We start from the raw sequence: 16465 nt of genomic DNA, 5'->3' as shown, positions 1-16465 counted from the left end.
ACAAAGGAAATTAACCAGGAAGGAATCAACCAATAGGCAATCAACACCTCTGAACCATACAGCTGTGAGCTTGTAATTGAATCCGAGACATTCACACAGCTTTTACAGCCTCCAAAGGGATGTTCTGAGGAAGCTGCACATGAGGCCAAGGTCACCAATGCAAAGCACTGGTTAAAGGGCTATAAGGCCTCCAGCTGTGGCTGTGGAGCAGTGTAACCCTGTTCTCTGGAGCGATGGGGCTCAGTGCAGTACCTTTGGGACGTATTGGAGTGGCGTTTGTGATCCAGAACCACTTGTCCCACGTCAGTACCTGATCTCACTAAGGGTCTCATGGCTGAGCGCAGTTAAATCCTCAAATACCTCATTCTGAATGGGGGTTGTCTGTTGAGATAGTATGTAGTCCAGGACTAAGCTTAACTCTGAGTTTACGTGTATGGAGCGAAACGCAGTCACTTTCTCTAGATTAGAGTGTTTCATTCAGAGCATGGCTGGAGAACCCAATCCTGTGTGGGTATAGTGAATAAGAACACACACTGCACTGAGGAGGTCTGCATGTGTGAGATACTTAGCAAGATAAATGAATCACGCTGGAATGACAACATCCTACTGAGCTGCATTATGAGCTACTTAGCTGTCCATGGAGAGCGGAATAAGTAATGAAATGGTGATAGATAAATTAGCTTCATTCAGCTCTGGATGTTCTCTTTGCACTGAATGGAGTGTGTGTGGGTACACACATCACCTGTCAAACGTTTATGGCCACCTTAGTATTTAATAAAACGAGCAATTTTTTATTAACTGCGTTTATTGTGAAGAAAACAGTATACTGTGTAAATATGGCTAAAGCTACAATATATATATATATATATATATATATATATATATATATATATATATATATATATATATATATATATATATATATACCATATTTGATCCTCTTTAGCAGTCATCAGCACTTAATCCTTTCAGCTGTTTAAATGATCCTCATGATCAGCAAACCATTTAGTAGACTAGTCTTGGCACTGTGTGCAGGTCTTGCTAGGTCCTACTGGAAAATGAAATCGGCATCTCCATAAAGCTGGTAGATGGCTGCATTGACTTTTGACCAAGACCAGCAGATGACATGGCACCCCTAGACCCCCATCCCAGAGTGCGGAAGCTTCCCACTGGACTTCAGACACCCTGGGTTCCATGCCGCTCCAGTCTTCCTCCAGACTGTGCTTGGTGGCTCTTGGTCAGACAGCCTCCATACTTAAGGGGAAGTACTGAAGTATTGCAAGTAGTTTCTTCTAAAATGTACTACTTAAGTACTGAAAGTGCTGTAGTTCTTACAGAAAGCAGTCAAAAGTTTGAGTATCATTGTTTATATTATTTCAAATGCTTAAGGACTAAAGGACTGTTGTACAAGGACAGAATACATGTACATGAGTCTTTAGGTAAACACACTCGCCCAGTAGAAAGGCTAAACAGAACGGACAGTGTTTCACGTGTAAACAGTGCTGAGCTTAACTCCCTGTAAACTCACTGTGATAATGTGGGTAGCATTTTCATCATCATAACCTGTAACAATGCAGCTCATTAAAAATGTAGCAGAGTAAAAGTATTAAACTCCTCCAAAACATGAAATGAAGTAAAAGTGGAAGTAGGAGAAAACAGTAATCCTCCAGTAGATAACAGATACAGCACTTTACTGTACTTAAGTATCTCTCAGTATCTCTCATCTTGGTGCACAGACACCAGCCTCAGTACAAGTTCCTGGATCAGCGTTTCTGGACAATCCTCTCCAGGCTGCCGTCATCCCTGTTCCTCGTCTACCCTGTCCTACCACACTTTCCCCTTCCAGACAACTCCCCATTACTATGCTTTGATACAGCACTCTGACAACAGCCAGCCTTTTCAGTATTGACCTTCTGTGGCCTACCCCACAAGTTTGGCACATAAACACAGTGCTGTATGCAACCAAATGGTGGCCCACTCTCTGATGCGCATGTCCAAATTCAATACATGTTTTTTAAGTGTTCCTCATGAGCTGCTTTAGTTGGTTGTGCTGACTGACAGATAACCACGTCTCAATCTGACAGCTGTGGTGTGTGTGTGCGTGTGTGCATTGCTTGGTGCCACGGCTGCAATTTATCACCTCTCAGTGCATGGTAGCCACAGCCACGCTCTCAATCATCCTGACACTGCCGATGAGCCGCAACATGACCTGCAGTCTTCTCATTTACCTTTGGAAAGCTGAAACACTCTGAAAACAGAGGTCCGCCCTCAGTATAGCAGAGCGTTTGTGTGGCGTGAGGTGTAACGTGTTAAGCCCTGTACACAACTCACACAGACCCCTGTGGTGAATGAAGAGGTTCTGATAACGAATTTAAAGGGTTTCCACAAATGAACACTTTTCTCCAGGGTCTTCATGACGCCAACAGCATCATTCTCTCCCGGTCTCCCTGTCAAACCAGAGACTGTATATAAGAGTGGACAGTACCTGCCCATTCGCTCCCTTTGTGAGGTTAGGAAGCCAAAGGATGGCTAAAACTAACGCTGCCATCTTGATCGCAAACATAGGGCTCTTACTCTTTACTCTTAGGCTTATTCACTAAGTTTACTCACTATCTAACGTTTACTTCACCTTGAGTTCACATCTATTTCACTCACAGCTGTAGTCTGCTTTCCCTGTCTGTCCTTATGTTTTCAGCTACTCAGATTAGGGTCAGGATTTACTCATGAGTGTAGTTTGTTAGTCAGTAGTCAATTGTCTCGGTAGCTGTGGTACATTTTAAAAAATTGTGGAGCAGAGTGGAGCTCCTTCAACAGAGACGGGACGAGATGACATGTGACATAAAAGGCCAAGCCACATCTGAACAATGCGAACTGTGCTCACCACCAGCTGTGAGTAAGTTCAAATGTAGGCTGTTGGTTGTGAAGTGTTTGCTAAGTTCAGGTTTAGGCATTACTAAATCAAAACCAGGTGTAAGTTGTGACGAAACCGATGACAACTAAAACACGGTTTGTTTGGAGCGCTTTGAGCGGGACGACAAGAATCCTTTTTGCAATCAGGTGTTGATAGACAGGTTACATCATTTAGATAACGATGATGATGATGTGGAGGACATCTGTGCAGGATTTTGGTTCAGGCGACATCAAATTATGCTAATAACCGATCTACTTCCTACAGACTTGAAGCAATAAAAAATAAGCTCCTCCCCCAAGTTTACAAGTGTGAATTACACTACGTTATTTTTCCTCCGGGTCAGTGCTAAATGACACAGGTTTTATTACATTTTTGTTTTAATTCAGTTTTGAACATGTATGGATACATATTTCATCACTGTCCAATGAAAAACATCTCCTTAATGGTGGACTTAACTGAGAGTCTGTTCATCCAGAATTTCATTTCATGAGTGCCGTCCACTGTCTGATTCCAGGTGGGACAGCTCAATTTGTATTCTAATTATTTGAGATTTAAGCTTTTATTAAAATGCTATGAATAAAATCTGGTGTAGAGCTTATCCTACTCTCCTGTGTCTTGTTTCTGGTTGTGTGCTCTATTGATTTTTGCATTGTCCTAAGCTCACCACATTACCTATTAACATCATGGTTGGACCATGTAAGAGTTTGGGGGCTCATCCGGGATGTTACCTTATGTGGTGGTGCTGCGTTCATGCAGTTGGCTATAGAGTAGATAGCCAGAGACGTGCGGTTGCCATTGCAATGGCTTCTGTTTTGCAGGCATTCCCTCGAATCAGTATTTTTATAGAAGGTGTAGCCTGTAATACTAGACAATGAGTCTTCTCCATGTGTCTACTAGCTGGAAGTCTGACTGAAAGTAATGAAACGATCTATTTCTCTAGCAATCAGAGGGTCCTCAATCTCTTCAAAGGTCATCAGATTTGTCTGTCTGTCTGTAACTGGCACAGTCACAAACATACTAAGGTTTCTACACCAGAGGGCGCCAGTAGCCCTGGAGGAAGTTTTGAGTGGGTCATTGAAACTCACATTAACAGGAGGATTTGCAGTCATTCTGAGATACTATGAACCCTTTTTATTCAGGCATTTTTACTATTTGATGGAGTTGTTTTTGTTTTGGCCAAAAATCTTTAGCTTTTGTCTCATCTGACTAGTTGGGTCACTGGTGCTTTCTGTCAAAATCCAGACGTGTTTTACCTTGATAAGGTTTTCATCAGTAATGGCCTCTTAATAGCCTTTGTCCCTTACAGTCCAGCAGTGTGTAGAGCTCTTGGTGCATCTTCACTCTGGTCTCAGCCACTGAGCTTTGGGGCTCCTTCAAGCCGGTCTCTGCGGTTTCCCCTTACAAGTCCCTTTCTTGATCTGGCGCTGGGTTTCGAGACACAGCTTTATCTAGGCAGTGTGTGGGAGGGATGATGCAGCCTCCATTCCCAGTTGGATATTATTTTGTAGCCTGTTCCCATATCGTTTTACATGTTTCTAACATACTATGGTTCTACTTTGGTTGAGTACCAATGGCCACAGCTAGAGGCTGTGCTTTACCTTGCTTTCTTTGTTTAATAGGAATTATTATACTTTTATATATTAAATTGGAATTAATTATTCTAAAGTATTGCTTTTTTTCCCCTTTTTTGTGGCTGGTGTTTTACCCGTTTACCTGTTTTATTTTAATATGCATTTTATTGATCCTGAAGGGAATGCAATGTTAAACGTACCATGACCCACCACGAAGACTAATGAGAATAATAACTGATATAATAGTGTATTATTATTACTGTTATTATTATTATTATTATTATTATTATTATTATTATTATTATTGTTATTATAACCTGCAATATATTGGCGCCATATCCGGAGAGTGTTTCTGCCTTGCGCTCAATTATTACGGGTATTTCCGGACCCACCGCGCTTTTGACCAGGATGAAGCGAATAAGAAAATAATTTCACTGAATTTATTAAAATGTCTTTTTTTTTAATGTATAATATTTAATGTCATCTGAATCTATGATTAAACGTTTCGCGTCTCTGTGAGACTTTTATTTTGTACTAATCACTTCCGTGTGTCCGGGCTTCGGAGTGCAACTTTCAACCCGGCAGCGCTTCCTCCTTCCTTTCCTGTTTCGGCCTCGATTAGAGACGCGCATAAGTAAGAGCTCAGAAACTAAATCTGTTCTAATCTCACTTTATTTCAGCAAATATCCCCTAATTTACCCTGCTAATGTCTTCCTTACTGTTTCATCGAGCAGCAGTGGTGTATATTACTGAAGTAGTGTGTGTATAAACGGCGATATTTAGGTTGATTATCGGTGTGGCTGTAGCGGCGCTGGGGGACTGTGTAGTAAATAAATGAGCCTCCTTTCACAGTCGGAGGAAAAGCAGGACAGTCAGCATTTATGCTGTTTAGCTTTTCGCAGTTTGTTCTGTATGTTTCTGCTCCTCTTAGCGGTGTAAGGTTGGCGTTTGTGTGTTTTTTACAGTAGCTAATTCGCGGCGGGAGCAAAGCTCGTCCGTTTGCAGTCTGTAGCGTGCGGTTAGCCCACAGGGTCTCCTGTGCAGAGCTCTTATTAAATACAAGGTAAACGGTCGACTTCAGATATTTAATGTAGTTCTTGACCCTGTGCTCGTTTGTTTTTGTCGAGAAGGAGAGGTTTCTCAGATCGGGTGGTGTGGGAGAGCTGGGATGTTGTGTCCACCATGTTGACTGAGTAGCTGAGACGCCTCAGTCCATGTTCAGCTGGCGTTGGTCTTAACTGTGCGTTTATTTTTCAGCAATGGCACCACGCAAGGGTAAGGAAAAGAAGGAAGAGCAGGTCATCAGCCTGGGACCTCAGGTTGCCGAGGGCGAGAATGTCTTTGGTGTGTGCCACATCTTTGCATCCTTCAACGACACCTTTGTGCATGTCACTGACCTCTCCGGCAAGTAAGTCACCATGCAGCACAACCTAGGCTTGATTACGATTGTGATATTTTGAGCAGGCATCCTCTCTCTTTTAATGGAGGACCCATCAACTGGTTAACATACTGTTAACAACTGTCTAAATACGTCCTTAAGCATAGTCTAATTTTACTGTTTCCACCTCAACAAGAAAGGTGCAAAAAACATGCTTGGGTTGTGAGAGAGGAAAGGTGTCTGCCTTTCAATATGAATTGTTGGATATGACAGTTAAATTTGAGCCTAAACCTAATTCAACTATTTCTTTGGTTTTGGTCCTATGCTCTGTCCCTCAGTTTGGAAAACCAGTGATATGGAGGGCTGTAAGTCCTGAAGATTTGAGTCGGGGTGGTAGGCACGGTTGATATTTAAAAAAAAAAATCTCTTCTCATGTTTGTAGGGAAACAATTTGCCGTGTGACTGGTGGCATGAAAGTAAAGGCCGACAGAGACGAGTCCTCTCCTTACGCTGCTATGTTGGCTGCTCAGGATGTGGCTCAGAGGTGCAAGGAACTGGGCATCACTGCCCTGCACATCAAGCTGAGGGCCACTGGTGGTAACAGGTAAGACCCTCACTTTAGACATTTGTGCAAAGGAGAGCTTGTGTGTCCAGTTGCTGTTTTCTAATGGTGATTGAGCTGTGATATTTTGCCTTTGGCAATAATGATTTTGTGAGATGACCCAATATTCAGGTGAGTGTTCTAAAGGCTCTCTGCTGTCCAGTCTTTGATATTAACGGGAGAGTAGTGAGCTTTTTAAAGTGATAGAATTCATGAGGTATGAAATGTGCTAACATTTCTGACTTGAATATGTGCCAGCCTATAACCATTTGGCAAAGCGAAGGAGCTGTGAGGTGGCTAAGAACTATTGAAAGTTTATACACCACAGATAAGCATTTAGACAGTTTGTTCGTTTGTTCATTTCTCAAGGAGACAGTATGCTGGTATGTTGCGTGAAAGTGTCATACAAAAACATGCTAGTTCTGTATTTGACTATGCAGTGTAGATTTTGTATAGATTGTCATGCATTATTTAACACAATTTAACAGGTGTGATGCCGGCTGCACAATGCTAATGGATGAGCAAAAGCTTACGTTACTTGTTGTCTTTAGCATTGTAGCATCTAAACCATGTGACTTCAGACTCCATGTGTTTTGGCTGGTTGATTACAGAACTGTACATTTGGCTAAGTTATTGCTCTAAGTGGTTACTGGTGACTTCTTGATATACTGTTTGGTAGGTCTAGGTAGTAGGGCAATTTAAAAATATAAATAAATAAAAAAAACATGCAATGCAATATTTTCTCAAACTGGTTAAGATAACTAAGTCAGAGATCTTAATACATTTTACACAACTTGGTAAATAAGTAATGTACATGCAATTGTCCCTTGGACTGTTAAAACAGTGGATTATGATGTTAATACTGTGTTAGAGTAAGTCTTTGTTGAAGTTTTTACACTGAAGAGAAACTTGGTTGTCATGTAGATATTTACATTTAGATATTACTCATGCTGACGGTCATGCATACTGCCTTTTTGGTCTACTACACAGTTCTGGTCCTAATTTTCAAAACATAATTTTCAGAACCAAGACTCCTGGACCAGGTGCACAGTCTGCTCTCAGAGCTCTGGCTCGTTCTGGCATGAAGATTGGCCGCATTGGTAAGCTCCTCTTTCAGAAAAAAGATAATCACAACCAAATTTCACAAGACAACTTTGAAAAGCTCCACACCTTGATATTTACACATGGAATGGCTAGGCATGATGCCTAAACTTCTCAATAGTAACTAAGGCTGCTGTTGGGTGATTGGTGTGTGATCTGCCCACCTCCACTTTTTGCTGATTTTAATTAAAGCAAATATTGTACTTCTTGGTACAGTTAACTAAATACCCTTCTAGATCCTGCAGCAGTGTTTTTACTTCTTTGTGCTTAATACATTGAAGAATTTTCAGAATTGTTGGCAAAAGTTAATCAGTTTGTCACCTAACGGTAAAAGTAAACTGGGGACATGGAAGCAATATTACTTTATATATAAATGTGAAGTGGAGCTCAGAACCTGCCTGATCAGATTGGGTGTCCATCACACAAGCAGGTAGGAGGCGACAGTAAATCATTGCTTCTAAAGTACTTCTAAAGTAAACGTTTTTTTATTATTATTTTTTTTTTGTAGAATAAATCTATTTGGTCGAGCTTTTCCAAACCCCGCTGCAGTGCTGATGCAGTTTTGTATAAATTCAGGCTCCTGTTATACTTGTTGTTGCAGCTAGATGGCATTCTGTCTCTCTGCATCACAACCAGACACAGATGACATCCTTAAAGGGAATGTGGTCATAAGTTGTTGCCCAACCATGGTTGCCGCTGAAAGATGTGTACAGTTGCAGACATTTAAGTTTAGTACTACAGAGAACACTTGGATGGTCATGGCAGATTTTCACTTCCTTTTAAAGCAGTCATGTGCAGATAACTCAAGCATAACCACGTAGTCCAAATATTTCCTGCTCTGCTTTATACTTTGTGTTCTGTGTATAAATGTGTTCTTATACACTGGCATTGCATATGCTCCCCTCCATATAAATGCATAACAATATTGATGGGTAGCAAAAGTGTTTTAGAAGTGTAGATTTCTAACCCTGGCTTTTTTTGCCCCCCTTGCAGAGGATGTCACCCCTATTCCATCAGACAGCACCCGCAGAAAGGGAGGTCGTCGTGGGCGTCGTCTGTAAACTGTTGTGGATTTTTCAGAATAAAATTTCAAAGTCACTGTTGGCTCCTGTCTTCATATTAAAGCAGTGTTTAGACCCTCTTCTATACGTATACCCACATTTAAAACTGCTGCTCAGTTTCAGACCTGGCACCACAGTCTTTCATGAACCCAGAGAGGCGTCTCAAATGAAAAGCCACAGGACAGGTTGTGAACCACTGTTGAGCAGTTCCTGTTTATCTGATCTACATTTTCACTCTTGATCTCCACCTTGGTTACAGTAGGAACAGTGGTTTAAGTCCTTTAAGAAAGTGTACAGGAGGATTTAGACGTGTATCAATCATATTGATGCATGTGCACCAGTAAGTGACCTGACATGCATACTGTTGAATGTCCTCAGTGTCTTGCTGACTCTGGTAGTGACCTGTGCAATTTTTGGAGCTTCAGGGCAGTTTAGAAGTGCTTGCCAGGAACTGCTCAGCAGTACGAAGATACTGCCATGTGTGTCCTTTGCCAGACTGGTTTGGCCTGGTATGTTGGTGGATGACTTAAACAGTTCAGCACCTGGGGATTACCAAAACTCACTTTTCCTGGTTCCTTGAGAAATACTAAAATAAAATGCAGGACTGTGGTGGCTTAGTGTTTAGAGCTCCAGGCTATTGATGACAGGGTTGTCTGTTTGATACCCGGGCTCGGAACGGACTGCAGAAACTGGTTAAATCAAGGCTTGTACAGTTGTCCCTCCTTTCCAGTCTGAAGACCCAAAAGGAGAAAAAATAAGCAAATACAAAACTCTGCAAACTGAGTCTTGTAGAACCTTTTATAAACCTATGCAGCACACAAAGACTTCCTGTTTAACAGAGCCCTTCACATACTAGCCTTTGTCTCCAGCTCCCAGCACACCTGGCAAGCTCAGCAGTTTATTAGGAAGCCCTGCATAAGCTCACACACACTTCCACTGCAGGATTCCAGGAGTAGGGAAGGTATGGCTAAAGTTAGGAGGATAACAGAGTTTTGAATAATAGCCGACCTGTATCTGTCCTGCCTCTTCAGATTCACACTAATCAGAGTAATCAGAACCTGTGCAATTGTTGGTGCTTCAGGGCAGTTCAGAAGCATTTGCTCAGCAGTATGAAGATACTGCCATGTGTGTCCTTTGCCAGACTGGTTTGGCTTGGTATGGTGGTGGATTACCAAAACACACTTTTTTCCTGTTGGGCAGGGGTGGCTCAGTGTTTAGAGCTCTGGGCTATTGATGACAGGGTTGTGGGTTCGATACCCTGGCTCTAGTTGAGCAAGGCCCTTCACCCTCTCTGCTCCCCGGGCGCTGGAGTTGGCTGCCCACCGGTCACTGCCCCTAGCTCACTAGGGTCAAATGTAAAGGACACATTTCGCTGTGCGTAGTGCAGTGATGGCTCAGAGGGTGTATAATAAACCTCTGTGACCTCAGACTGAGAGAAGGTCCAGGTTAGGGTGATTGATTGATGGAGACGAGGCTGAGAAGTGTCTCCACACACTGCAGAAGTAAAAACTGTGTAATAACTCATTTCCCCTCAGTCTTGATGCATTTTGCCAGTCCTGTCAGTCCCGTCCTGCCTCTGGGTAACAGCTCAGTGTGAATGACGGCTCCCCACTGAAGATCCTGAAGGTTCGATGTTGTACTACAGGTGATTTCTCAGGGGTTAGGTGCACTGCTGTTTGCTGTGTTGAACTGTTTAGTGTAGCTCAGTGCTGGCTCTGTAAACCCAGGGTTCCTGAACTTTAGCTCTCAGGTAGTCTGATGATAAAGAGGACTGTAGACTGTAGAAGTGACGGGTTGTCTGCAGTCTCCTATATTTACATATGAGACTGTTCGACTCATTTTGTCGACGGCTGTTTGAGGCCTGTGTGAGTTCCCGGCCAGTCTGAGGAGCCGGAGGATCAAACCCAGACTGCTGCTATCAACTGGTGACGCGGCGGCTCTCAGCCAATCAGAAGCCGAGGATTAATTCCGCTCCTCAAGGTGCGGTGTCTGCTCTGGGACTTTCCTCTTTCGGCTTCAGAGCCTGGTGTTCACTTCTCATTTCTACACCTTCCACCAGAGAGACAGAGAGCATTTCTCCAGCTGCTCACATTTACTGCTGAACTCTTTTTTTTTGCTCATTTTTGCCAAAATGGCTGAACCTCAGGAAGGACCTCTGCTACGGACTCCAAGTGAGCAGAGCAGTGTTGGACAACCCAGAGGGTGAGGAGCTGTTTCTTACTCTCTTATTTATTTATTTATTATTATTATTTTTACTTCATTGTTAATAATGCAATGTTGAGGCTTAAAATGGCCTTATAAAGGCTTATAAATATAATATTATACATATTTCATAATAATTATACATATCAATAATATATCAACATAAGAATCTCTATCAGTTGGCTGTATATTAATATTTCATTTATATAAAGTGTATCAGAAATGTATCAGAAAACGGTCAAGAATATTCACAATAGACAGAGCAGACTGCAGAAACTCTGGTTAAATCAAGGCTTGTACTGGTGTCCCTCCTTTCCAGTCTGAAGACCCAAAATTCCCCAAAAAGAGAGAAAAAAAAATAACCCCACAAAAATAAACAAGCAAATACAAAACTCTGCAAACTGAGTCTCGTAGACCCTTTTATAAACCTACGCAGCACACGAAGACTTCCTGTTTAACAGAGCCCTTCACATACTAGTCTTTGTCTCCAGCTCCCAGCAGCCCTGCATAAGCTCACACACACTTCCACTGCAGGATTCCAGGAGTAGGGAAGGTATGGCTAAAGTTAGGAGGATAACATAGTGTTGATTAATAGCCGACCTGTATCTGTCCTGCCTCTTCAGATTCACACTAATCAGAGTAATCATATTCATAAGTGTAGAAGAAGACTCCCTGACAGTGAGTCCTGTTCACCTTCACACCTTTCAGATGAAGAGTGGGACAAAAAAAAAACATGAAAAATGTCTATAAAAATGAACAGAATTGCACAAAAAAGTTGTGTAACACTGAAAATTGTAAATTCAAATGTCAAATTAATATTCACAAATCAAAAGAATCCAAAATAAATCTAAATAGATTATTACAGTATATTGACTAGCTCAACATTTATTAACTTTACAAAATTCATTGACGTGAGCCTATTGTGTTGGCAACAAATACTTTTATATTTTTACTACTAAATTTATGTTTATATAATATTTTTTTTTATTATGTGTAGTAATTTAATTTTTTAAAAATATTTTTAAAAATAATATTTCAAAATAATTTAAATGCATAATTTAAATCTTATATGTGTGTGTGCGTGTGTGTGTGTGTGTGTGTGTGTGTGTGTGTGTGTGTGTAATTGGGTAAACCTAAACCACTCCCATTCACACTTCCCTTTTAAAAGTTTCATATAAAGTATTTAATAAATGAATAAATAATAAATCTGAGCTTACTTGGCTTCACGTTGTGCTCTGAGTACGAGAGTCTGCCTCACTTTATCAGGCCAGTGCACGCTAGCCTCCAGTGTAGATTACAGATGTTCACCTTGTGAACTCCTTGCAGGGTTAGGGATAGGATTTGGATCAGGACCAGGATTAGGTTTTGGTGTCAGATGGAGGTTAAGTTTAGGTGTAAGTTGAAGAAAAAGGAAGGTGAATTTGAGAGATATTTAGCTGAATGTTAAGGTAAGCACTGTCCTCCCACAATCACCCTGAAAATGATGCTGGGTCAGTTCAGCAGCAGTTGGAACGTGCTGTCCTACTCTAGCTGTCCGCTTACCCACAGCAGAACAGAGCCGACCCCAGGAGACAGAACGACTTCAACATTCTCAACATTTCCTGTTTCAGGGGCTCCAACAAGCAGGCTCTGAAAGTGGCAGGGTTGACCGTGCTGGCTGCCGTCCTCATCGCAGGCCAGGCCTTCACCGCCTACATGGTGTACAGCCAGAAAGAGAGGCTGACCACTCTGGAGCACCACTCCAGCCGCCTGGAGGAGCTCAGCCGTAGGGCCACAGGTTAGTCGGCCTTCATTTTACCCTCCCTGTGGCTACGGGCGTCTGCTCGTGGTCACTTGGGGGCAGTGCATTAAAGGGGCAATAAGCAATGTTGACTTATCAAGTGGTGGATTCACTCAGGATGGTCATGGCAACATTGTATATTACACAAAAGAGCTGTTGGGCATGCCTGTCTGAGAGAACTGGAGAGCCTTATGGTTAACATCATTAAAAAGACTTCCTTTCTGTTCTCCCTTCAGTCATGCGCGCTCCCATGAAGATGGCTCTGCCCATGAACTCTCTCCCTCTGCTCATGGATGACGCTGCCGCTGGAGAGAAGAAGGTAAGACTACATTTCACTCTGCAGTTACAGTTCTGGAGCACCAGGTGGTGGCAATGGACCAGAATGGCAGACAAGGATCAAGAGAGTACAACAAGCGCTCCACTGAGAAACTGGGATGGGAGACACCACTCAGTTTCCAGTGATGCCAGGGCTAATATTGCACCATCAATACTGATAAAACCTCTGTACTAGTCTATAGTGAAAACCAGCACAGATGTAGATATTAAAAATCATATTTCAAAGCCTTTACCTTAGTGTTACAGAAGCCTGTACTGATAGATCTGATATATGGACATATTGGATACATATGTGTTATGTACTGTATGTATCATGCATGTCATTTTGACTGGTATGTAAATAATCCATTTCTGATATATATATAAACTTGGAAGTATCAATGTTTTAGTACGGATCTGTCCATCCCTACTGAGAAAGCAGAGCTTTGTGGAGGGAGATGGGAAGGGTTGAGTGTCTGAGTATATCCAGCACTTTTTTTGTACATGTTTTGACATTCTGACATTTTTTCCAGGCCCCATCCACTCCTCCTCCCAAGAAAGGTAAGCTGTCTGCCCACCTCTGCTTCTGCTTCTTCTTGTCTATATAGCCTATACTGGTCATATTAATAAATTGCATTGGTTTAATCAATAAAAACATACACAGAATTGTAAACTGCACATTTCATTTTCATATTACCTCTCACTGGCCACTTTAATTAGTCCCCTTACCTTACATCTACATTCACTGTCTATTGAATGAGGAGCACTTGCCACATACATGCTTTTCTAGCACTATAATTACAGACCGTAGTTCATATAGTCTTCTTTTACACTGTTCATGATACCACTGCCTATTTGAGTATTGTTGCTGACCATCTAAAGCATCCAATAAAAAAATGCCTTTGGGATGTGATAAAACAGGAGATTTGGATTTTTTCCAACATTTTCTGGAATCCATGCCACAAATAATTGCTTTTTAGAGGGCAAAGGGAAGTCCTCCTGTAGTTTATTTAGCCAGTTTTAGTTTTAACACCAAACTTATAAAATCATCTACAGATCTGCTCATCATTCTGCATACACCTAAAATGTTTATGTTTTGCCTACTACTCATACCAGCATAACATTGTTTTTACATTATTGGAAACAAGTTCTTACACGCATTGAACTCCCAGCACCCACATTATAATGACCGCGTTCAGCTTTCCTATATTTAATAGCTAAACACAGACATGTCTCTCTCAGAACTGACCCAGTGCATGCGAGAGGCTGCTGGCTTGGTGCGGATCCATCTGCCATCCTTTAGGCCCCGCTGTGATGAGAATGGAGACTACGAGGCTCAGCAGTGCTGGGCGGAGGCCTCAAAGTGCTGGTGTGTGGATAAGAGTGGAGCAATGCTGAAAGACTCCATGGTGGATGGCCCTGCTAAGTGTGCCAAAGGTACAACTTAATCCTCATTAGACATATAATACACAAATAATGAAGTCCTGGTAATGATAGCACTGTTGTTTTGAGAAGCTTTATAAATATGAGTCTGAGTCTGTTGATCATTATGTGTCTGGTTTAAGTTTAAGAATGCTTATTAATTAGGTCATGAACATCCTATAATGAATAATAATCAGTTGGAACACAAAAAAGGGCAAGAGTTGTTTTATCTATCTGTTCTGAAGAGCGTTCTCAGAAAAAATACCATTATTATTGCTGTGACTCTAATAATAATACTAGACAACCACAGTCACCATTTGCACTGAACGCAGATGGAATTTGGCATCTGCCTTTATGCCATCCATGCAGTGAACACACACATACACACTAGTAATGACAGTGAGCACATGTGCCTGGAGAGGTGGGCAGTAATTGCTGTGGCACCCGGAGAGCAGAGAGGATGAAGGGCAGCTTGCAGAGCCCGGGGGATCGAACCCATTACCCTGTCATCAATAGGCTGGTGCTCAAACCGCTGAGCCACCACTGCCCCAATACTGTCAGTTCTATTCTTTAAAATGCTCAGTATGAACTGGCACGTGTTATTAACAAAAACAAAATAATAATAATAATAATAATAATAATAATAAAAAGAAATATATACATCCACACTTAAGTATTGCAATTGCAACACTATATTGATCCTCAAAAACACAGTATTGATTTGTAATCAATAGCTTACCTGCATGCGATGCTCACTGTGGTGTGATTTTTACTCAATGACCGTTTTCTAAAATTGTATTGAAAGAAATCTCAATATAGCTCAACATATTGAATCATAACCCCTGTACTGTGGTACATATCATAACAGCAGGCTCTTGCCAATACACGGCCCTACACGTCATGTTGAGCAAACCTGATTAAAGCTCATCAGGCTTCATTTATTTAATAACACCCATCAATTAAAATCAGTGTTTGATCCCGTGGGCAATTCTCCATTTCTTCTTTTTCAGAGTAAGAAGCTGCGGTTCTGGAGTGAAGTGTGAATCTGCAGCCGCCAGAGGATTTCTTCCTCATTTCCCTTTTATGCACAACAATACGCAACATTACGCTAACATGTTTTAAAGCTTTAATATTCTTTTTTTAGCCATAGAATTTGCATTACCCAATGATTAAAATGCTAAGCAAAAGAGAAGGCCTCCTTAGCTGTGTAGATTTAGCCGAGCCATATTGATGCTTTATTGAGGAGTGGGCTATACTAGTAGTAGTGCTGTCTCAGTTAGAGGTTATTGGTGAGAGTAACTGTCCTTTCTTGTCTGTGAACACATGTTAAACTGTTTTTCTAACTCTGTTCATTTTTGGTAATTTTTGATAATGGATGGTGCATGGAGGTAACGTAAGAACAGCATCTCTGGAACGGTGGAATCTGGTGGAAATAAATGTTCTACTAACGATACACATGTTGAGTGTTATGTCGGGATCCGGTGAAGCACTGTGGATGATCTTTTCAGGGTGATCAGTTACTGTTTAGCTTGTCCATGTCATTGGAGTTAGCGCTAGCTAGTGCTGCAGTTTACGCTGTGCATCGCAGGAACACTGGACACGTCCCTGATCTTTCTCTTTCATAACGGATAAAAGCTCAGTGAAACTTTAGAGCCAACGCGACCACAGATTGCGAAACCGCCTGAGCACAGTCAGTTCCTTTCACTGCCCTTTTCAGTTTCTACTGGGAACAGAAAGCTAAGGGAGTTCCTTGTCAAGGGTTTTGCTAACCTTTGGTGAGACATAGCATGCCAGTTGTAGCGTCCATAGCCCAGCCATGAGGAGAGACGGCCTTTAGACAGCTCAGCAGAGGACAGCATTAAAGATTAATTACAGGGGGTACAAAGCAAATGTATGACCCCATTACAAAAACGCTCTCTCCTGAGGAACAGCCCAAGACATGATCAGGAGCTTTTAGTACGGTGTCTCTAAGTAAGACTGGTAGTAGTCAGTTAAAAATTCACCATTAAATATTTAAATGTTATACTATAACCAACTGATGTGCTAAATATCCTACTCAGCACATCTGTAAGACCATTAAACCTGGAGGGATGTCTGACGTTGTAGCTTATCACCAAAGGTAA

The 16465-nt window shown here is 41.7% G+C and overlaps 2 protein-coding genes across 2 annotated transcripts; both read left to right on the top strand.

Annotated features, from left to right (window-relative positions):
• The first annotated feature begins 5039 nt into the window (after window positions 1-5039).
• rps14 (ribosomal protein S14) lies at window positions 5040-8660 on the top strand. Its single transcript, XM_072661532.1, has 5 exons — window positions 5040-5116; window positions 5740-5890; window positions 6303-6464; window positions 7485-7561; window positions 8556-8660. The coding sequence occupies exons 2-5, from the start codon at window positions 5742-5744 to the stop codon at window positions 8621-8623; spliced, it is 456 nt and encodes a 151-aa protein (XP_072517633.1). The 5' UTR covers window positions 5040-5116; window positions 5740-5741; the 3' UTR covers window positions 8624-8660.
• A 1974-nt stretch (window positions 8661-10634) lies between these two features.
• cd74b (CD74 molecule, major histocompatibility complex, class II invariant chain b) lies at window positions 10635-15795 on the top strand. The gene is made up of 6 exons (XM_072662109.1): window positions 10635-10825; window positions 12436-12602; window positions 12842-12924; window positions 13454-13481; window positions 14163-14357; window positions 15353-15795. The coding sequence occupies exons 1-6, from the start codon at window positions 10755-10757 to the stop codon at window positions 15355-15357; spliced, it is 549 nt and encodes a 182-aa protein (XP_072518210.1). The 5' UTR covers window positions 10635-10754; the 3' UTR covers window positions 15358-15795.
• The last annotated feature ends 670 nt before the right edge of the window (window positions 15796-16465 follow it).

The sequence above is a fragment of the Salminus brasiliensis genome, chromosome 18 (assembly GCF_030463535.1).
Source record: "Salminus brasiliensis chromosome 18, fSalBra1.hap2, whole genome shotgun sequence".
Taxonomy (NCBI): domain Eukaryota; kingdom Metazoa; phylum Chordata; class Actinopteri; order Characiformes; family Bryconidae; genus Salminus; species Salminus brasiliensis.
The sequence above is the reverse complement of the archived record's forward strand: the minus strand, read 5'-3'. Positions and strand labels throughout refer to the sequence as shown.